The following is a 22,248-nucleotide window of genomic DNA, read 5'->3' as shown; positions in this document are numbered from 1 at the left end:
GGAATACGTTTGATAAAGATATTTCTGACTCATTTCTGACAGTGGTTCCCGAACTTTTTCACATGAAGGACCCCTAAACAGAGACAGAGGAAGGGGACGGAGATCTGGCGGCTCTTCCGGCAGCACCGAACAATCCCAGAAATGAAAAGTCTTAGATATAGGCTGACCTGTGTCCTCTGTGTGTGTGTTTGTGTGTGTGTGTAGGTTGAAGTTTCCCCACTGCCTGAAGCACTGTCTAACTGTGTGCGAGCTGACAGCAGAGTCCCTCCAGCCTACAGTCAGTCCTGTACCAACTACAGATCCGACAGACAGATCAGCTACGCCTTCCTGTTCCCGCCACGTGAGTCCACACACACACACACACACACACACACACTGTCACACAATCCAATCAATATTTTGCATGTTCATTTTCACGTTAAATTGATAATTTGGCGTCATGGAGTGTTATTTAGACAAATAAGTATGGCTCCAATACATGTGATGATATTTTGATTTAGGATTTTTACACTTCATGATCAATTAGTCCATATAGAAAATAAAAGATATGATTGACTGTAGAAATAATAATTAGTTACTCGGATAGAGGGCAGCGACTAGCGATTATTTTCTTCGTCAGTGAATGCGGGGATAATTTCCTGGATGAACGGATTAGTTGTTTGTTATCTAAAATGTCAGAAAATGGTGAGTTTACTGACACCAAGAAGAGACGAAACTAGAGAAGATTCTCATTAACAAGCTGACGTCACACAAGTTTGACTCAACCTTTTTTAATTGATTATCAAAATAGATTAAGTTAATAGTTGACATCTAATTGATTTATCTTTAAAACTGTACTTTGACTAATTAGCTTATAGTATTAAAGTTTTTCCACTGGTAACACAACTTCTGCTGGCTGTTTCATGTTTTTTCTAGTCTTATCATTCATATCTGGTATAATATCACTGAGATCTAACAACTTAACTACACCAGGAATGGTTTTTAATCATGTTTCATTATTTTCTTTATTAACAGAGTTATCCTCAGCCATAGACAAAAAATATGATGCTGTCCTCATCACCAACACTGTTCCCATGTATCCTGCGTTCAAAAGTAAGTCCGTCAGTGATTAGAAGATTGTTCAAGATGTCTGGAGTCCTGTTGAGACATTGGGCTTTTACCAAATTTTAGCCAAACTGCTAACGGGATGCAATCACTGCATAACATCCCATCTTTCCTGTATCACTCTCATTTTCCCTCTCCGTCTGTCTCTGTGCTCCCACTCTCCTCCACCTCTTTCCCTCAGGAATATGGAGTTACTTCCAGAGAGCACTGGTGAAGAAATACGCCACGGAGAGAAACGGCGTGAATGTGCTTGTTGGACCCGTATTTGACTACGACTATGATGGTGTCAGAGACTCGGCTGAAAAGATAAAAGAGTAATCATATTAATAACTTTTCTTTGTCTCTGCATTGGCTTTCTAACTTGCGGTGGATTTCTGAGGACTATGGTTACCTGGTCCTCAGATCTCTGCAGGGTAAATCCAGACAGCTAGCTAGACTATCTGTTCAATCTGAGGACTACGGTTACCTGGTCCTCAGATGTCTGCAGGGTAAATCCAGACAGCTAGCTAGACTATCTGTCCAATCTGAGGACTATGGTTACCTGGTCCTCAGATCTCTGCAGGGTAAATCCAGACAGCTAGCTAGACTATCTGTCCAATCTGAGGACTACGGTTACCTGGTCCTCAGATCTCTGCAGGGTAAATCCAGACAGCTAGCTAGACCATCTGTCTAATCTGAGTTTTCTGTTGACGACTAAAACTACTTCTGAACGTACACGTGTTCCACCAAAACTACTTCCTTTCTGAGACTACTAACAGAGGAACCGTTTCCGTCCAGAGGTTAGCCCCGCCCAGGATGATTGTTATTGGTTTAAAGAAATGCCAATAAATCAGACCAATAAAAGGTCTGGCAATGCAAGACTAGAAAACATTTACCATTCCTACTGATCAAGTTTAAATTGATGCTCTTTGTTCTCATGATCAGATCATTATTATTACACTGATCACAGCATTGTATATAAAGATAATGCTTTATATAAAAGTTAGAGCTCAAGTCTTTTGTTGGACCTTCATTGCAGGTATGTGAGTGGGACATTACCCGTCCCCACGCACTACTTCGTGGTCCTGACCAGCTGCTTAGACTTCACTCAGGCCGCAGACGGGTGTAGCGGGCCGCTGAGCAGTGCTGCCTTCATCCTGCCACACAGAGCCAGCAACGACGAGACCTGCAACGTAAGGAACAACTGGAAATCACATTTAATTACCACTCACATAGAAAAACATGAACAGTTTGCATTATCTTTTCACCTGAATACAGAAGACAATCTAAATAAACTGATTGAATGTCCAAAAAAAGATTTGATGGTAAAAAACTAAATCACATATTTCAGTATTTAATTTGAACGTATTTAAATGTAAACAGGGTGCAAGCTGTAAATGATAATTGAGAAAAATTCCGATGCAACGCTTGAGAGATAGGATTATTAGAATAGGATGAGAAGATTGATATCATTCCCATGTCTGTGTCAGAATGCAGTTAGCCTAGCTTAGCGTAGTTGGGAAACAGCTAGCCTGGCTCTGTCCAAGGTACAAAAAGAACCAACACGATTTCCATCTTTGATTTTTGGGGGAAGTTATGTGTTGGAACTATTTTCTTGACAAACAAAAGTTTGCACTTCTGTGCAGTGTCCCCAGATACAGTCAGTGAGCATGTGTCTGTACAGCAAACCTGGCAACCTCACTGCAAAAACACGACAATCCCGATAGTCACCGTGGTTTGCTATGAAACTCCAGACTGTAGTTTTACATTTCTGCCGGTGTGCACATCAAGCAAACTACATCCAACATGTCTCTGAGTGAGCATTTGGTCCGTGTCAGTTAGGCTACCTGATTCCCCATGGTTCCATCTTTTTACTAAGCTAGGCTCACCACTTCCTGACTCCAGCTCTGCCCTTCACACACAAACATGAGAGTGGTGTTGATTTTCTCATCTCCCTCTCAGGACAATGTGAACTATGTTCCTTCAAAGCCAAATCTCTCTGAGGGTTACCAGTGCTAATGGTTGTGTGCTCCCGCAGAGCTTGGAGGACGAGTCTTTCTGGGTGGAGGACCTGATGAAGATGCACACAGCTCGAGTCCGAGACGTGGAGATCCTGACGGGCTTGGATCTGTACCGCAGAACAACCCGGAACTACGCCGAAATCCTCTCGCTAAAGACCTACATGCACACGTACGAGAGTGAGATCTGACGTCCGCTGGCTCTGTTCACGTTAATCAACCGTGGTGGATACATGTGGTACAAGGAGGAGATGTGATCATCTCTGTTACACTCTCGCTGGACTTTGGCGGCTGAATGCAGCTGCATGATCACTGAGCATTTGGTTTAATCTCATTCATTCCATCCATGAAGATCCAGCTTTAACACCACTGAGCTACTAGCTGTACAGTACTGTCCACTTTATTCTGTTCAGCAGTAGGAAAATATAGAGACATGACGGGTACTCAAATTCAATGAAATCACATTAAACTAAAAACTCCACATCAGAAACACCATTACCTACATACAGTATTATTCTGGCAGACTCAGTGCTTAGTTCGTCTTACTTTAGTATGCAGTTTCTATAAGCAAAGGGTGTATATATACTGCAGATTAACGGCTGAATTGAATCTATACCAGTTATTTTGTGCCATAACTTGTAAATATCAGACAGGTCATTAATGGTCTGCCCTCTGAGCTGACTCATTATTACACTTTGTTCTCATTATGTTCAGTGATTAACAAGAAGTTGTCTTTATTTTTTGAATGAAATGATAATGAAATGTTGTGTGTGTACAGTGTGTAAATGTTGAATTCAAGATATTTTCTTAGTGTGTGTGTGTGTGTGTGTGTGTGTGTGTGTGTGCGCGCGGTTGTGCGTTGTGGTTTTGAATTTTTGTTTTGTGCACAAAAACAATAATGTCAATGATAATGAATTCTTAATGTATTCCCTAAAACATTTTCCACCTGTGAGACCTATTTATGCTTTATGCTTATGATGACATGCTTATGCCATCAGAATAAACCAGTGTTTTTACTAAAAAGAAACAAGTTAGTCCAGCTGTGTTTTAGTCCTTCTTCCAGCTGTGGGCTGCACCCTGTGGATACCTGGGTACTCAGCAGTAGTCAAGCGTCTGCGAAGGATCTGTCCCTCTATCCTGGACTGCCCCCCGATGGACTCTGGTAGAAGTCCCATTTTAGATGTGAGCTCAGGCGGTTTCACTCAAAACAAGAAAAATGTGTTTTCTGAAAACAACTGTGTGACTCTTGAGAACAGCGGTGACTCAGTGCTAAGCCGTCACACAGCAATGGTGGAAAGGGAGAGGAAAGGTGGAATCAATAAGCGTTTGGGTCAATAATAAGATAATAATCATAGTAGATACTCTACTCTGTATTTTATGGAAGAGGATTTGGGCCAATGAGAAAACTGTATGAGTTTCATATTTTAACATTGGCCCTAATCCTCTTCAGTAGTGTTCCTATCTGTCTGCAGTGTCTGCAGCCACACCTGCACCACCCGATGGCTCTATGTATAGATATCTGTAAATATAAATATGTACATCTTTATGTTTTTCCATTCCGGGTCCTTTTGTAATATTTATATTCTGGTCACACTTCAATATAATTTGTATCCGAGTTATTTACTTTTGCTATATTATTTAAATACACATTATTCTAATTAAATTAATTTCACGTCACTTACTTACATTGCAATATTTTTTATACCATGGCCACCTAACTTTACTTTAAAATAATTTTCAAATAATACCACTTTACATTCATTCAGGACTTCTTGCACATTATCTGCTTGCCTGTTGTGTGCTGGTTTGCTTTTTACTGTGGAAAACTGCCGCTGTCACAAGGGAAGTCCCCCATTGATGGATGAAGTAATTATTATCTGATTTAATCTGATATCTGAGGATGCATCAGACACAAACAAGCCATACAAAGATGAAACCAAACCATCATCATAACAATAATGGCCTATGACTGCTACCTCTAATCGGGAAATCGCAGCTAAAGAATGATTTGAGATGAGGATATAAACCTTGTAAATTGAAAATATTTGGGAAAATGAACTTACTTGGAATAATTTATATACTTCTCATCTTCTCTTTATCTTGCATTTACCTTAATCCAAAAAATCCTGGATCATTTTTCCCTGGTTTATAGTTCAAATTAGTCCAAATAGGACTGAAGCATTAGCAGGAACTTAAAATTCAAATATGTTTTTAACTGTGCAGTTTAGTGCATTTCTCACTTTTTTCTCGCCATAAAAACCAACCTGCTAAAATGTAACAACCTTTAATATTGTTTTTAATAACAAATGAAATATCAGCTGTCATGATTTAACTTGTGTTTGAGAATTTCAAAAAGAATGACACACAGTTGGAATATTCTAGAGGACACATTGGGTTCTATGCCTTTGTGAGGTCACTTGTAAGATGGGAACGCTGAGGGAAGGTTACACACACACGTGCTTCAACTGGAAATAATAAGACTTGTCCTTAAAAATGTCCTTGCCATGCAGAGAGAAAGAGGATTTCGAGGTTCAACAGAATGACATCCTGTCTGGTGAATCCTGTTTGTACCTGGTGCAGAATGTGAAGGGAGAGGGGAGCTTTGGGAAAGTGGCCTGCTGTCTAAAGTTAGACACAATGGAGAATGTGGCAGTCAAGATCGTAAAAAAACATTTCACCTGGGCTGGTAAAAACGAGGAATCTGCTTTTAAACACATCTGTATCCTCGACCTAAACAAGAGCAACGTGGTGAAATTTTTGGAATCCTTTATGCACAGAGGCCACATGTGTCTGGTTCTGGAAATACTGGACACAACGCTGCATAACCTGATGAGAGAAAGGGGCCAAAGGCCACTGTGTGTGTCTGAGATCAGGGTGATCTCTCAGCAGATGCTGGTGGCTCTGAATGCCCTCAGCAGCATCGGCCTGGTGCACACAGACATCAAGCCAGACAATGTGATGCTAGTTAACCACAAGCTGCAGCCCTTCAAGGTCAAACTGATTGACTTTGGTTTGGCTGCTACAGTTCCCAAAATGTTGCCTGGCACCATTCAGGCCCTCGGTTACAGGGCCCCCGAGGTCATCCTGGGCCTCCCATTGGACGAGGCTGTAGACATGTGGTCACTGGGCTGCGTTCTGGCCTTCATGTACCTGGGCAAGCACCTGTATCCAACACACTGCGAATATGAGGGGATGAGAGTGATGGTGCAGATCCAGGGTCAGCCCAGTGATAGCCTCCTCAATGCTGGCCTCCATACCAAGATGTTTTTTAATAAGAAAAAAGACTCTTCAAAGCAGGTATGGAGGCTGAATACGGGAAGTGAATACGCGCTTGCAACAGGCAAGAACACCCAACAAAGCAGGACCAAGTTCAACAGGTACACTTGTGTGGGTGACATGACAAAGGACCACCAGAAGCCAAAAACAGTCACTGAGCACGAGGACACGCAGGCTTTTTTAAGCCTCCTCAAACGGATGCTGTGTGTGGATTCTGCCACCAGGATCAGACCCGTTAAAGCTCTGAGGCACCGCTTCATCACAATGGCACACTTTCCAAGAGACGCTGACCCAGACCCTTATGTGAAGTCATCCCGCATGCACATGACAGTGTTACCACCACAGGTGGTGGACTCCCCGGTTGAAATCCACAGCTTTGTACGCTCCAGTGACGGTTCCCACCATGGAGCAGCCAGCTCCAGCTCCCATACCTCAGCTGATGTTGATGACAGACCAGCTGCCTCAGGTGCTGGTAATAAAACTAGGCCTGTCCCTGCTTGTCCCAATGAGGCCAACAGTGGCTTTGGATGTATCCTCTGGATGACCAGGTGCTTCTGCTGTGTGGATGTGATAGAGTGACATTGTGAATGAATCCACAACGAGAAAGTCCTCACACTCACACACCTTAACGAAAAATAAAGTCATATATTGGGGTCAGAGGTGTCAAAGTATTTACCTTCAGTACTCAGGTAGAAGTATAGATACTAGGGTTTGAAAAGGCTTCTGTAGAAGCTGAAGTATCACCTCAAGCAAAAGTGTAAAAGTACTGGTTTCAAAACTGTATGTAATGTATATGTAATGTAAATATAATGTATTATTAAAATGTTAATGTTGAAACATTTGGGATGCACCTGTTTAGCTGCATTTATGCTCATTGAAAATGAATGCATTTCTAATGCAATGACATTAAAGAAGCAAAAATGTGTACTAGTGACGTGTGTATCAAGGACAGGAAGATATGTGACTCGTTGCCTAGAAGTATTGTAATTGCAAAAAGTCAAACTTTAGCGGCATGTTATTAACAGTCTTCACTGGAATGTAGATGTACATCCACTCTCAGCTGCAGGAATCTGTGAGGCCAACAGACTCACTCTACCCGGATGACACCGTTTATCTGGATGGGGCTACATTTATTTGAATGATGACAAGCCGGAATGAAATAGGAGTAACAAGGCTATTGTGTGAAGATGTAAGGAGTAAAAAGTCTGCTGTAAAATACTTACTTCAGCAAAGTATAGATGAGAAGAATTCGTACTTCGTTACTTGACACCTGGGATTGGGTGGGTTACATGTTGCCTGGAAACGCAGCTTTCGAAGCGTTTTCTGCTAAGCATGTTTGAGACGTTAACGTGGCTCCCGTGAAATCCAATCCCTGCTCTGCCAGTCGTTAGAGCGCATTGTCGCAGTCAACCTACGGGGGGTGCTGGTATAGACGGTTAAAGAAAGCAACTGGCAGGCTTTCCAACACAACCTTTAAGCAAATACCACGACATAGACACGCGTAATCAAATTACTCAGTGAAATAGAAGTTTAAAATATACTACATTTTTGTGTGTACATGAAAGCAGCACGGTCGTCACAGTGTTGGGAGAACTGAGCGATGACGCGGTGCTTCTGTTCGGAATACTTTCACTTCCTCGAGGAGAAAGAAGAGAAGTAACAGACATGGTAGCGAGCACGAGTAACTTTTTAACACTTGGGTTTCACTTTGGAGCGTTTACAGCGTAGGAATGACGGGTTACTTACAACATATAGACGCAACACAATGGTAGGGTTATTTGACCTATTCTGTGTATATATATTCATTTAATTGATTAATATTAACGGTCTATGGTAGTTTAGCTAGCATGGTGTCCCTCTGGACTGGGCTAACCCAGTTAACTTTGCCTACAGCTTTCCTCTGGCCGGATAACAAACAGAGGAAAATACTACCTACCTTTTGCATTTTTTACAGTTTCCCTGTGTGTTATGACGTATTTATTTCTGACGTAAGCTTTTTTCACTTTCAATGGTAAGAATATGTGGAGCATATTTTGCGACAGTTGACAGAGGAGAGCCACTGGGAGTTGTAGTTAGTTGTAGTTGTGTGATTCATGTGTGTGTTATGTGGACTGGGCGTTATCTCATCCAAATTAATTAACCTTATTAAACTGGATGGGCCTGTCGCAGCAGCTTTCTGACAACTTTCAATCTAAGTATTTCTTTTGGAACAGTAATAATACCACTTAGTTACTGTCATTAAAGGTGCAGTAGGTACGCCTTCTAAAACTATCTTTCTGTCATATCTGCTAAAACTGCCCTCTGTTGGAGTAGAACTGCACGAAGCCGTTCGGCTCCTCTGGCTCCACCTACAGCCTGTAGTGCGACTTGCAAAAATCCGACGCTCCCTGTTCAGATGCACCAATCAAGGCCGGGAGGGTGCCTAACTGCATGTCAATCACTGCTCATTCTCCCTTGTGGGGGGAGGGGTGTAGGAGACCGTTTTGGGCATTAGGAGAGACTGAGAAGTTGTCAATATTCCCATTTTTTGGCTAAGTCCTGAATCTTCCCAATCCTCCCTACTGCACCTTTAAGTAGAATTTTCACGTATCTGAACTTTACTTATGTATTTTCATTTATGTCATTAGAAACTTTTACTCCACTATTTTCCTAAATAAAATGTATAATTTTACTCTACTACATTTTGTCACCCGTTACTTACAGGTAATGTTTTCGTACGTATCTGGGATGATCAGTGTATGTTGGAAGATGTCCACCATGGTGGCCGGTCTAAAGTCGGATTCTAGAGAGAGTCAGACAAGATAAAGGGCTCACAGTACAGTTTATTTGTCTTGGCGTCTGTAATCCCACACAGGTGACTGTTGTGCAGCAGACATGGGTCAGATAGAAGAAGCCCAGGTGTCGTGCCTCAACACCCTCACCTACCACCGAGAGCTGCTGGTGTCCAGGCTGAGGAGCGTTCAGTGCGTCCTGGACAACCTGTTGGCCACTGGCTTCGTCTGTGATGAAGAAGTTGAGACCGTACAGCGAACCGTCACCAAGCCAGAGCAGGCAGGAAAACACATCTCTCTGTAAAACATCCCAAAATCAAAAGCTATGTTTGTGAATTCTTTTCTCACCAACACAGATGTTCTGTCCTGCAATTGTTTTCTAGGTGCGCAAAATCCTGGAGCTGGTCCAATGCAAAGGGGAGGAGGCCTGTGAATACTTTATTTACATCCTTTATAAAGTATGTGACGCATACATAGACCTGCAGCCATGGCTGAAGGAGATCAACTACAACCCGAGGAGGGATGTTACACTGACAGTGGTTAACACAGATCCTAGTAAGTCTTACCAATCCTGTTTTGTGTAATTATTAGGATTAAAAACACTTGTTATGCAAAACATAGTTTAATATTCAGTGATCACGCGATATAACAGGATGTAGTTTCTATAAACACCATAGACACAGACACAGCTTTATGGAGTCTCCCCCTGCTGGAGGTTAGAGAGAATGCAGCTTTAAGGAGCTTTGACATATTCAGTAACTGACTCTGTACCTCTTCAGTCAGCAGGTACTGTGAGAAGCTGAGGCGAGAGATGATCCGGGACACGTGCTTCATCATGTCATACGGCCAGCGAGAGGAGAGCCGCCTGGAGGATCTCTACACTGACACACTGATGGAACTGTTGAACGACAGCAATGAGAGTTTGGGCTTCTTAGAGAGTCTGGACCAGCTCCTAGGAAACCAAGCAGTCTTCAACACCCAAGGGGAAACCATCTATGTGATGGGGGATGCCGGTGTGGGCAAATCCATCCTCCTGCAGAAGCTCCAGAACCTCTGGGCCAAGAAAGAGCTGCAGACAGACGCCATCTTCTTCTTTAAGTTCCGCTGTAGGATGTTCAACATCATCAAGGACACAGAACAGATCTCCCTCCAAGACCTTTTGTTCAAATACAACTGCTTCCCAGATCAAGATCCAGACCAGGAGGTGTTTGACTACATCCTGCGCTTCCCGGAGAAGGTTCTTTTTACATTCGATGGCTACGATGAGATTCAGATGAATGACCTGATGAATGTTGCTGAAGTGGTGTCTCCAGAAGCCAAGGCACACCCCCTCCAGCTGCTCGTCAGCTTGCTTTGTGGGAAACTGCTCCAGGGCTCCCATAAGGTGCTGACGGCCCGGACAGGGACCGAGATCCAGAGTAGGGTGATCAGGAAGAAGGTGGCTCTGCGTGGCTTCTCCCCTACTCATCTGAAGACCTACATCAATCTGCACTTCAAGGCGCAGGAGCACCGAGAGCTGGTGTCAGTCCAGCTGGATGCTAGCCCCCACCTGTGCGGCCTCTGCTCCACCCCGCTCTTCTGCTGGATTGTGTTCAAGAGCTTTAGGCACCTGCACACCATGCATGACAGCTTCCATCTGCCTGAAACCGGCATCACCCTCACGGACATCTTCCTTCTGCTGTCTGAGGTGTTCCTCAGCCGCTCCGCCTCGCCTGCACCGTCTCTGCTGAAGAGAAGCACTCGCTGTGCCTCGGACACCTTCAAAGCCGGGCTCCGGCCTCTCGCAGCATTTGCCAAACTAGCACTTCAGGTTTTGGATAGAGGTAGCTTCATTTGCAGCCAAGAGGAGATCACCGCGTGCGGCTTGACGGAGGAGGACCTGACCCTGGGCTTTCTCCGACCCGTCAGTGAGTACGATGCCAGTGAAGGCCCTGCTAGATTTGAAGTCCTTCATATCACCCTCCAGTCTTTTCTGGCGGCATTTGCTCTGGTGTTGGATGAGCAGGCTCCTGCCAGCTCCATCCTCAAGTACTTCACCGTGTGCAGCAGGAAAAGAGATCGGTCCTGTCTGCCTTTTGACTTCTGCATCGGTGGCTCCTCAAAGTCCAGTGAAAAGCATCCATTTGCAACTAATGACCACCTTCAGTTCACCAATCTGTTCCTGTGTGGACTGCTGTCCAAGGCTCACAGCGGCCTGATGGAGCATCTGGTGTCTCCTGTGTTATTAAAGAAAAAACGGGCCTTACTGAAGTCCTACCTTTCCACCAGTGTAAAGTCCCACCTCCACGGCTTACCCCACTACAACGGCGAAGAGGGCAGGAAAGTTCATGTTCTGCCCAACTTCCTGTGGATGCTGAGGTGCATCTTTGAGACAGGGAGCAAAGACATTGCTCAGATCACAGCAAAAGGCATCACCGCGGGCTTAATCAAGCTGGGCTACTGTAACGTGTACTCGGGGGACTGCACGGCCCTGAATTTTGTGCTGCAGCATCGGCAGAAGCTGCTGGGCCTCGACATGGACAACAACAACATCAGCGACTATGGAGTGATGCAGCTGAGGCCCTCCTTCAGTAAGATGACCATAGTGAGGTAAAAACTGCAAACCTGTTTCAAACTGCCTTCTAATCTCCGTCATGGTGTCTGGAAGTCATCTAACCGCAGATTGTCTTCAGATTGTGTGTCAACCAGCTGTCTGACAGCAGCATGGAGGTCCTGGCAGAGGAGCTGTGTAAGCACAAAGTGGTGGAGGTCTTGGGGTGAGTAAGATACATGTGTACCAGAGCTGTAAGAAAGTAAATGTGCCATTACAACAAGAATACAATAAGTACATCTCAGATCCGTCATCTACGTCTTAGTTTTTGGATATACTAATATCCTAATATGATAAGCGCTTTCGTTTCCTGGTTGTGATGTAATTTCGAAACTCGACCGACTGTTCTAGCTGTTTAGTCCAGTTGTTCCAAACCTAGGGGTCGGGTCCCTCCCAAGGGTCACCACATTAATCGCAGGGGTCAGATAAGAGGTCATGATTAATGGGAGACAGATGAAGAAGTTTAGCTGTTGTGTTGATTTCTTGGAGATTTTTCTAGTTGTTCAGTAACGGCTAACTCACAGACATCTGAAACGGGGTCAAAACCACCACTGGTTTAATCTTTAAAATGCCTTGTCTTTTTAAAATTACCATGTGCTTTTTATTTAAAATTTTAATCAGAAAAGTAACGAGCCACTGTAGCTGGGATATAATTTGGTTACCCTCTAAACTATCCAAACTGAATGCAGTAATGAATGTAGGTCGACACAAACGTCCAGTCTGAGTCTTCCCACTTTTTCATAGATATATTCTGGAGATATAATCTCAGTAGGTTAGGAGGACTTCATGTTGCTGGATTGAAAGCTCATTCCTGACTTTTGGAAAACACACTGACTTGATGTGTTGGTTGCTAGGTTACCTAACTGTTTTTGTGGCTACACAAATGCCAACTAGGAAGTATAGTAGGTTACTTCCTTAACAATTGTTAGTGTTTCACAGAGTCAAATTGTGCTTTGTGTTTCTGAGTGTGAACCACAATCTTTTGCCTTTACGTTTGTATTTGTGTCCTCAGGCTTTACAACAACCACATCACAGATGTTGGAGCCAAGCTGGTTGCTCAGATCGTTGAGAAATGTCCAAAGCTGCGAGTCCTCAAGTACGATTCTAACTTGTACCAATATCAAATTAGAATAATCTAGTAGTAATAATAATGGAAAAGGTAATATCTCGTGGTCCCTTAAATTCATTCCTTAGGTTTGGGAAAAACAGGATCACTAGTGTTGGTGGGAGGTTTTTGGCCAGCGCCATTCAGAGGAGCACCTCTATCTTTGATGTGGGGTAAGACTTGTTTGCTGTTTAGATCACTTAGAGTGTGTGTGTGTGTGTGTGTGTGTGTGTGTGTGTAGTTTTAGATCACTTAATGCAAGATGTAGTTGTCATAAAAGCACTGGGAGCAACTAGAGATGATTAATGGAGGCATGTTTCAGATGGTGACAAAAAAATGTTTTATCACACAAACCAAGATGTTATTTAAAAATATATATATGCATTATTTACATGTGCCATGATGATGTAACCCAAATTTGCCAAACCCTTAGAATCCATCTAAGATAAATTCTCCGAGCGTTCTGGGCTAACTTGATTAAATCAAAACCTGTCGGTGAATAGTGTTAAATTAGAGATGACTCTTATCTTGATGGACATGTGTGTGTGTTTTAACGAGACATTAAAGCATGAAAACATGTTTAATGAATTATTTCTAATAAGAGTAAGTAAGGCGGGCCCTGTAAGTTGCATCATGCTTCCTGATGTGGCTCAGACTAGGGTTTTGATGTGTTTGCTTGCAGGATGTGGGGGAACAGCATCGGCGATGAGGGAGCAGAAGCATTTGCGGAAGCTTTGAGGCACCACCCGAGTCTGACCAACCTCAGGTGAGAGGCAGCTATAGAGACAATAAAGACCCGCTGATTAAACTCATTGATTAAAAGGAGCACTTACTGTGTTTCTGTGTTCCAGTCTCTCAGCCAACAGCATCACATCTAAAGGTGGGAAGTGCCTGGCTGAAGCGCTGAAGGAGAACAACGCCCTCAGGATATTCTGGTAGGCCGGCCGTGCACTTTGAGCTCAGAGATTTCCCAGTTGTACGAGAAGTACTCTGCGTAGAGAATAACCTGTGTGCTGCTGCAGGTTGGTGCAGAATGAGTTGACTGATGAAGCAGCTCCACACTTTGCTCAGTTGGTCCAGGCAAACACAGGTTTATCCCACCTCTGGTAAGAAAACACCATGCATGAACACACTCTGTAGTCACTCATATGCTGTCTCCATGGCCAAGACCTGTTGGATACCCCTGCTCTGACATGGACTGTCTGAAACTCTCCTGCTGTGTTTGGGTGCAGGTTAATCAGCAACCAGTTCACTGTGGATGGGATCAAACTCCTCGCCGAGGCCCTGACTCACAACACAGCGCTCAAAGAAATATGGTGAGGATCAGGTAGTGCTCTTACTCTTCTCTAATGGCCTCCAGATGGTGTGGACCAACCTTTTCTCTAAGACTTCCATCTGTGGTAACACTGAATTTAATCCATTTATCAAAATGATAGAAGATTTTAGAAAAAAAGACATAAAGACTCACAGTTTAGGTGAGACTATGTAACATTACAGCAACAATGTGGTAATTTCATGATAATGCTGAGTACCTAACCTATTATCTGTAAACTGACAGCAATATCTGCTCTTTTATATCTATTTTTTATAAGCTAGTGATTGGAAAGGGGGAAGAGATAGGACGACATGCAGTCAGTTTTACCAACACTAGCCACCAGCACCTCTGATCATACCAGATTAAGTAAAGCCGAAGCTGAAAAACATGTTTTTTTGTCACATTTAACTTTTCATTTGTAGGGAAAGAGTGCGTTATTTCAGAAACAGAAGTTACACGCTCTCACCCTCATGTTGCAGTAATATATTAATGTTCATAGGGAACTTGTAAAACTATAAGAGTTCCTCTGACATTGCATGTATTTCCTTCCTAATGTGGTGTATTTCCTGTTGAAGCCAGATTTTGGGGGATGTGTCATTGTCAATTGCACACCCAAGGGAAAGTATTTCTATTTAAGGTAGGGTAGCTGGTAGGAGGGCAAAGGGGGCTGGCTTTTTAAACATATTTAGTTTTTATAGATATTCAGCAACTATGATCAATATTCCTATCCCAACAACGTTCCAAATGACAATGGGACAGTGTAAAATGGGCTGCTGGTAGTGATGAACTCCCCTCGTCTTTACAGCTCATTGTTTATCTGTCCGACCCACAACTTTACTGTTCTGGTTCACTCTCGTTGCGTTCATCAGGTGACACAAACACAAAGACTCCACATCATGTTGGTCTGTGACTGCTGGCCGGTTATTAAGCAACTGTTTGCTAATAAGTTCATATTATCACCTGTAACCTGTTGATGAAATGTTAAATTTGCTCTGCCCCCACGTGACCAAAAAACAGGTGGATGCATTGGTAATAGTAATACATTAAATGGTGTTATTAATGCAGTTATTACCACAAATAATATCCCACGTTTTCTTCTATTATAAAGGCTGCTGTAGGAACAATATCTACTGTAAAAGCAGTTTGCTGTTGTCATTCTACAGAGTGCTTTTTATTCTTACACCAACCTGTCTGGGTGGGTGCCCCAGCCCTTCATGTTGAACCACACACTGAATTCATGTCAGTGTGGTTATATCCTAAAGGACTTGATAAGCATAAACTGTTACATTGAATGTATTAAATGGTAGTGCATTGGGGATTTGCTGTTAACTGAGATTAGTTACTCAGTGTAGGAGGTGGAGTAATTTGAAAGTGATGGCGTGTGCTCCTGTTCCCACAGTGTGAAGGGAAACCAGCTCTCCGAGGAGGAAGAGAAACAGTTTGTGGAGAAGAGACTGCGGTTCCACTGATGGGCACTCGCGGGAGACGTCCATGTGCTGCTGAGAAATGTCCGTAGGGCACAACAGATCTCATGTTACGTTATGTGATGTTATGTATAAATGAACAGCGTGGTGCATCCTTTCACCTGGCTGCAGGTGCGTGGGCACAGACTGTGTATTGATCACATCAATTATGGTTGATGAAATGTGTCGGGGGTGTTTACCTGAAATCTCGACCAAATATTGGACATTTGACAACCATGACTGTTACAAAACGGGAAGTGATGGCACTGATGAAAAAAGGAAAGAGTTTCTTCCTCATGAACGAGTGTGACCGATGCATGTTTTGAATTGAATGCACAATAACTTTATGAAATGTATTATGACCATTACTACTCGACGGTGCTGGGAGCTGATGGGATGTGTTGCGGTGTACTCCAGTGTGAAGAGTGTTTACTGTGTGTGTGTGTGTGTGTGCGTGTGTGTGATAGCTCTTTGTGCAGAGCTACACAGATACCGTTATATCCAATCCCAATGTGTTCTGTTGCATGACATCAGCGAAGGAATTTCTCCTGAAGGACTCGGGTGACTGGAGCTTAGTTAAATCAACAATTGGTTTATTCTCGCTGATCTGTTTTGCAGTCAGTGTTCCAATAATCTACTGAAATTGACGCACCTAAAGGAAAGGCAGCCAATTAGCAAATGGAATCTGTGCTTTTTTGTTATGGCTATAAGTCCAAATGGCTGCTGTGTCCTGGTTAACATCTTCCAAAGCGACCAGACCCTAGCATACCGGAGAACAATCCCTAATCCTAACGTCTTTTAAAGGGCACTCAGTGACTAATCATTACATTTAAGGGGACTAGCGAGAGACGCATGCAAAAAATAATGGTAGCATATTCCGGGATATGCTGATTTATAGATCTTAGAATGGGTCAAGCTCCAAAAGCATTGGATACTACATCAGTGCATTAGAACGCCCCTGCCTGGTAAATGCCCTAAAACCTAAAGACATTTACATGGTAATCCATGAAGGGCTTCTTTAATTCAACTATCGATTTGGACCAGCAGCACAATCCCGATCAGCCTCTGAAATAAAGGGACTTCTTAACTGAACCTTCACTAAACTCCACGTTTGACGCATTGGTTTTTTGGAGTAAAACACTTCAGGCTGATTAGACTGCACATCAACAACAAGGCATAATAATGCCATGAACACACGAGGATGATTGGTCTCCAAATGTTTCACTTTTCATTTCTTTTTGTATGCAGTTTTACAGACAATAAATGTTTTAAGATATGGAAGTGTGTCATTTATTTTGTCCATTACAGATTGAACAGCACACAATCTCAGTTCCATGTCATTGGATAATGATTGTTGGGGCTCAGAACTGGCAAGAATTAAATTATTAAAACTTTTCCCAAACAAGCTCATAGGGCTAATATTAGGACTGCATCCTCACAGTTTAATTCAAAGAGTAAACATGAAAAGTCATAGTATGGTATGTTAAAAAGTCATAGTGTAGCATATTGAAAAAAGACCATAAAAAAATCATTGTATAGTATGTCGAAAAACTGTTGGAAAACATAAAAGTCATAGTATAGCATGTCAAACAAATCCATGAAAGTCATAATATAGTATGTCAAAAAAATCCATAAAAGGCTAACTATAGTATGTCCAAAAAAAATCCATAAAAGTCATAGTATAGTATGTCGAAAAAAGTCATAAAAGTCATAGTATAGTATTTATAAAAAATCCACAAAAGTCACAATATAGTATGTTGAAAAAAATCTGTAAAAGTCATAATATGGCATGTTGAAAAAGTCAATAAAGGTCCTAGTGTAGTATGTCGAATAAACCCATAAAAGTCATAGTATAGTATGTTGAAAAAAGTCATAGTATAGTGCATAAAACAAAATCATAAAAAGTCATAGTATAGTACATCTAAAAAAAAGTCATAAAAAGTAATAGTATGGTATTGAAAAAAAAAAAGTCATTATAAATCACTAAATGTGATAGTATAGTATGCAAACAAAAATCATAAAACGTTATAGTATATTACATCTAAAAAAGTCATAAAAAAGTCATAGTATAGTGTGTCGATAAAACTCATAAACAGTAATTGTTGGAGCCATTTCATTGGTTGACCAGCGTGTGATGCTGGAGGTGTACAAGTTCATTTAAATGTGGCCTAATTTTGTCAGCTGTGTTGCGCACAGCGAGGTCAGTTTTTTGACCGTGGTTAATCGTGGTTAATCGTGGTTAAGCGGGGTTTAAGTGAAGGATAAGGATTAAAAGAAGACCAGTTATTATGTTTGATTACTTTTGTTTTTACTTTAAAATCAACGGTCGGTCGGTGCTTTGTGGGCATCTGGACGCGGTTACGCGGAGAGACGCGGACTGGGAACGAGGTGCGGCGACGCAACAGCGACAGCTGAGGACAGTTGCTTTGGACCAAGGCCAAGTCATTAAGGTAAACGGTAGAAAGTACATGGCCATTAAAAGTTAAAGTGTGTACACACAAGACAACTAACAAAAAAAATCCAATGCATTGGTGGTTTTTGTGTTGTGTATTTGTGTGAAAAACTTTGCTTCAAGACTATAAAGTTTGAGTCAATGCTTTCTTTGTGTTGTAAATGTTTGAATGAAAAGGTGTGGTTAAACCAAGGGTAAATGGAAGGCGAATTAAGAGGTTGAGGGTGTGGCCTCTGTAAAAAAAAAAAAAAAAAAACAACGACCTGAAAAACTCACAACAAAGGCATTGCTTTATAAAATAGATGGCTTAGAGAAACTAAGAAAAACAACACTTAATAAAGCTGCCAACTTAAAAGAGACAATACTGGGGTTGATGTGTGAAACTGGTTTTGAAACTGAAATAAACAAAAACTTTAATAAATATCAAATGTTGATCAAGGACGCAAAGGATGCACAACAGACTCTGTTAGAGTTGTTACCTGTGGAAGAAAAGGAAAAACAGGACGTTTGGTTCAAGGCAAAACTTTTGAGTGTCAATGAATTTTCCCAAAATGTGACAAAACGTTTGGCAAATGAGGGCGCCACTGGAAATGAGGATGTTGACATTGACGACAAGGAAATAAAACCAATGGACAGTGTGTCAAATATTGGATCAAGGGTTTCGAGTCGATCAAACAAATCTTCAATTGAAATTGTACGTGTACAAGCAGAAGCCAAGAGAGCCGCGCTTCTGGCGCGTGCAGCAACTATGAAACAGAAACATGCAATGGAGAAGGAAATTTGCGAGAGCGGAAATTGCAGTTTTGCAGGCGTTCTCAGATCAAGATGGAATGGAATCCTATTTTGAAAAACACGTGGAAAAGGCTACTGCCGTTTCGGATTCAAGGCTCAAAGAGTCCAGGACGAAAAATAAAACCTTTCCCGTCAGAAGAGCAAGAAGGGAAAATGTTGAGCTTGCAGGTGATCCTTTAAAGTTCAAAGTATTCATGCAAGCCTTTAAACACTGTGTTGAAGAGAAAAGTGCTACTAAAGGGGACTGCATGTGTTTTTTGGAGAGATATACTAGAGGGCGCCGAAAGAACCTTGTGCAAAGCTGTTTACACATGAGTCCTGAAAGAGGTTTTGAAGCAGCCAAAGCTCTCCTACAAGACCACTTTGGGAATGAAACAAAAATTACAGCAGCCTATATCGAAAAGGTGCTCAACTGGCCTGTTATTAAGGCTGAAAATGTGTCTTTGCTCCAGGATTACGCCTTATTCCTGCGCGGATGCAATAACGCAATGTCTGATTTGCAGGACATGAGAGAACTTGACATGTCTGCAAACTTCAAAGTTGTCATTTCAAAACTTCCTCATAAATTGAAAGAACAATTCCGAAGTCTTGCATGTGATGTTTGTGAAAAGCAAAAGCGCAAACCAAACTTCAATGATGTTGTGCAGTTTGTGGAACACCAAGTCAAGATTTTGTCTGATCCAGTATTTGGAGATCTTCACACCACAGAAAGAGGAATGCATATCAAAAGGGATGTGGATACAGAAAACCCGAGAAGGAAATGTGACAACATTACTAAAAATGTCTATGCTACCAATAAACTACAATATGAGGAGAAAAAAGTGACCAAACAGAGTTGCATACAGAGTAATATCAATTGTTTTATTCTGTTTACAAGGCCACTTTCTGGATGAATCTCATCACTTTGCCAAGAACAACCATCGTGATAAAATCAACTTCTTAAAGGAGAAAGGAGTGTGCTTTGGGTGTCTCAACACTGGGCATTTGAGCAAAAATTGTGACAAGCGCATAACCTGTGAAAATGCAAACTGAGTCCTCCAACAGCTTTACACATCCATGTCAAAAGAAAAATTGACAAGTCAGTGAGTACTGATGGCCTAAGTTCCTGTAAACATGAACCAACTGGAAATACAAACGTAGCTCAAACCTTTGGAAGCCAAACTGGGGCCAGTAGTAATGGAATACTACCAATCCTTCCAGTTCAGGTGAAAGCAAGAAGGGTTAACAAAGTGATTCAGACCTATGCCTTTCTAGACAATGGATCAACGTCTACATTTTGCACAGAAGCTTTGATGCGAAAGCTCAACCTTACTGGGAAAAAAATCAAGGATATGTTTGTTAACAATGAGCCCAAAGACATTTGTGTCAACATACATTGTGAAGGGACTTGAAATATCTAGCCTTAATGATAAAAGGTATCCCTGTCTTCCAAATGTTTACACACAAAAAACAATGCCGGCGAATACAACAAACATTATCAATAAGGAAAAGCTCACAAATTGGTCCTACCTTGATCAGATTGACATCCCTGAAATCCAGGCTGAAGTGGAGTTGTTGTTGGACCAACGCCTCAAAGTTGCTGGAACCATGGGAAGTTGTTAACAGCCAAGGAGATGGACCCTTTGCCATTAAGACCCTACTGGGGTGGGTTATCAATGGCTCATGTGGAGATTTGAAAGGCAACCTTAGCGATGATGACTGTCCTGTTGCCACTGTAAACAAAGTTTCTGTGGAGTCGCTTGAGCTGCTATTGGAAAAGCAGTACAAACATGATTTTAATGAAAGAGATGCTGAGGACAAAGAAGAAATGTCAAGAGAAGATACAAGATTCATTGAGATTATGGAACAATCTGTGAAGTTTCAGGATGGACATTACAGTTTAAAACTACCATTCAAACCCCAAAACGTAACTTTGTCAAATAACCGAAGCGTTGCCCAACAGCGCCTCGTCTGAATTGGAAGGAAAATGGAAAGAAACGAAAAGTTCAAGCAAGAGTACAGAAAGTTTCTTGATGATGTTATCGGCAATGGTTATGCTGAAAAGGTGCCAGAGGATGAATTACGTTGTGGTGAGGACAATGTGTTTTACATTCCACATCATGGTGTCTACCATCCACGCAAAGGCAAGTTGCGGGTTGTTGTTTGACTGTGGAGCTGAGTTCAAAGGAACTTCCTTAAATGATCGTTTGCAAGGCCCAAACCTTACAAGCTGTTCATTTGGAAGTGTCACGTTCACTGGACACGGACTCTTGCATCAGTGCCATTTGTTGATTTTATATGTCGGAGAGGCCCAGTGGCCCATTTCCAATCAGATAATGGCACAAACTTCACAGGAGCAGAGAAGGAACTAAAAAGAGAAATTGCAAAATTGAACAATAGGACAATTAATAAGTCTTTAATGCATGAGGACATCAAATGGAGTTTCAATACACCAACCGCTTCACATCATGGCGGTGCTTGGGAAAGCATGATCAGGCTGGTTAGGAAGGTACTGTTATCTGTTCTACATCAACAAACCTTAACTGATGAAGACTTGGTCACTGTCTTATGTGAAGCTGAAGCAATATTAAATGATCGACCCATTACCAAAGTGTCTGCAGTTCCTAACGATTTGGAACCTTTAACGCCAAACCATCTTCTCACACTGAAAAGAAAACCAAGTTTGCCTCCAGGTCTGTTTGATCATAAGATAAGGACCAGTATGTAAGAAGACGATGGAAACAGGCACAGTACATTTCAGATTTATTCTGGAAAAGATGGGCAAAGGAATATCTTGCTTTGCTACAGGAAAGACAAAAGTGGAACAAAACAAAACGTAATTTTGCAACAGGAGACATTGTTTTGATTGCGGATGCAACAGCCCTACGGAATTCCTGGAAAATTGGAAAAATAATCAAAACATTCCCTGACAGTTCCGGCATGGTCAGATCTGTTCAAATCCAAACAAAAACAAACGTAATTGAAAGACCATTGACGAAATGGTGCCTGTTAATAGAAAATGAACTGTCTACATAACAAGTTAACATGTTTTGCAGACTGCAAGAAAAAGGAAAATTGGTTTAAGGTGGCCTACAGCATGCCGTTTAAGTTTTACATGACTCCATATATAGATATGTGTGTTTGTGTTTGTTATGTCTTGTATCGCCATATACAATTAGGGGCCGGTTGTGTTGGAGCCATTTCATTGGTTGACCAGCGTGTGATGCTGGAGGTGTACAAGTTCATTTAAATGTGGCCTAATTTTGTCAGCTGTGTTGTGCACAGCGAGGTCAGTTTTTTGACCGTGGTTAATCGTGGTTAAGCGGGGTTAAGCGGGGTTTAACTGAAGGATAAGGATTAAAAGAAGACCAGTTATTATGTTTGATTACTTTTCTTTTTACTTT

The 22,248-nt window shown here is 42.0% G+C and overlaps 3 protein-coding genes and 1 long non-coding RNA gene across 8 annotated transcripts in view; all 4 read left to right on the top strand.

The window, feature by feature from the left end:
- The window catches only part of enpp2 (ectonucleotide pyrophosphatase/phosphodiesterase 2), a 31,348-nt gene extending 27,659 nt beyond the window's left edge, over nt 1-3,689 (top strand). For 2 of the 3 annotated variants that reach the window (XM_034874596.1, XM_034874597.1), the window contains exons 21-25: nt 205-340; nt 1,015-1,092; nt 1,286-1,418; nt 2,123-2,276; nt 3,122-3,689. In XM_034874596.1, the coding sequence (XP_034730487.1) occupies nt 205-340; nt 1,015-1,092; nt 1,286-1,418; nt 2,123-2,276; nt 3,122-3,292 (672 nt within the window). In that variant the 3' untranslated portion in view covers nt 3,293-3,689. Of the gene's footprint in view, nt 1-204; nt 341-1,014; nt 1,093-1,285; nt 1,419-2,122; nt 2,277-3,121 lie in introns of those variants that run through there. The other variant, XM_034874598.1, reaches the window with a different exon arrangement.
- A 1,802-nt stretch (nt 3,690-5,491) lies between these two features.
- LOC117945768 (homeodomain-interacting protein kinase 1-like) lies at nt 5,492-6,956 on the top strand. The gene is made up of 2 exons (XM_034873467.1): nt 5,492-6,775; nt 6,809-6,956. The coding sequence occupies exons 1-2, from the start codon at nt 5,595-5,597 to the stop codon at nt 6,954-6,956; spliced, it is 1,329 nt and encodes a 442-aa protein (XP_034729358.1). The 5' UTR covers nt 5,492-5,594.
- A 1,018-nt stretch (nt 6,957-7,974) lies between these two features.
- On the top strand, nt 7,975-16,449 carry nod1 (nucleotide-binding oligomerization domain containing 1). 3 transcript variants are annotated; one of them, XM_034874592.1, is made up of 12 exons: nt 7,975-8,045; nt 9,232-9,428; nt 9,532-9,703; nt 9,928-11,737; nt 11,821-11,904; nt 12,751-12,834; nt 12,933-13,016; nt 13,526-13,609; nt 13,695-13,778; nt 13,866-13,949; nt 14,076-14,159; nt 15,558-16,449. In XM_034874592.1, exons 2-12 carry the CDS (start codon nt 9,252-9,254, stop codon nt 15,625-15,627), a joined length of 2,817 nt encoding a protein of 938 aa, XP_034730483.1. In that variant the 5' UTR covers nt 7,975-8,045; nt 9,232-9,251; the 3' UTR covers nt 15,628-16,449. The 3 variants fall into 3 exon arrangements, with proteins under 3 accessions (XP_034730483.1, XP_034730485.1, XP_034730486.1); XM_034874594.1 differs by having other exon boundaries at nt 7,997-8,145; XM_034874595.1 differs by lacking the exon at nt 7,975-8,045 and having other exon boundaries at nt 9,356-9,428; nt 9,932-11,737.
- On the top strand, nt 8,605-18,905 carry LOC117946438. The gene is made up of 3 exons (XR_004657033.1): nt 8,605-8,950; nt 9,081-9,085; nt 18,893-18,905. It is a non-coding gene; the product is annotated as an uncharacterized LOC117946438 (long non-coding RNA).
- The last annotated feature ends 3,343 nt before the right edge of the window (nt 18,906-22,248 follow it).

Source organism: Etheostoma cragini, chromosome 6, assembly GCF_013103735.1.
Source record: "Etheostoma cragini isolate CJK2018 chromosome 6, CSU_Ecrag_1.0, whole genome shotgun sequence".
Classification (NCBI taxonomy): Eukaryota; Metazoa; Chordata; class Actinopteri; order Perciformes; family Percidae; genus Etheostoma; species Etheostoma cragini.
Note: the sequence above shows the minus strand (reverse complement) of the source record. Positions and strands in the feature narration are given on the sequence as shown.

What these genes read in the sequence shown, in the direction of transcription:
- LOC117945768 (XM_034873467.1), top strand. Translation starts at nt 5,595, where the DNA reads ATGTCCTTGCCATGCAGAGAGAAAGAGGATTTCGAGGTTCAACAGAAT. An exon ending in GTACGCTCCAGTGACGGTTC is followed by an intron (nt 6,776 to 6,808) that starts CCACCATGGAGC and finishes CAGCTCCCATAC; the next exon opens with CTCAGCTGATGTTGATGACA.
- nod1 (XM_034874592.1), top strand. Translation starts at nt 9,252, where the DNA reads ATGGGTCAGATAGAAGAAGCCCAGGTGTCGTGCCTCAACACCCTCACC. An exon ending in AAAGTGGTGGAGGTCTTGGG is followed by an intron (nt 11,905 to 12,750) that starts GTGAGTAAGATA and finishes TTGTGTCCTCAG; the next exon opens with GCTTTACAACAACCACATCA. An exon ending in CCGAGTCTGACCAACCTCAG is followed by an intron (nt 13,610 to 13,694) that starts GTGAGAGGCAGC and finishes TCTGTGTTCCAG; the next exon opens with TCTCTCAGCCAACAGCATCA.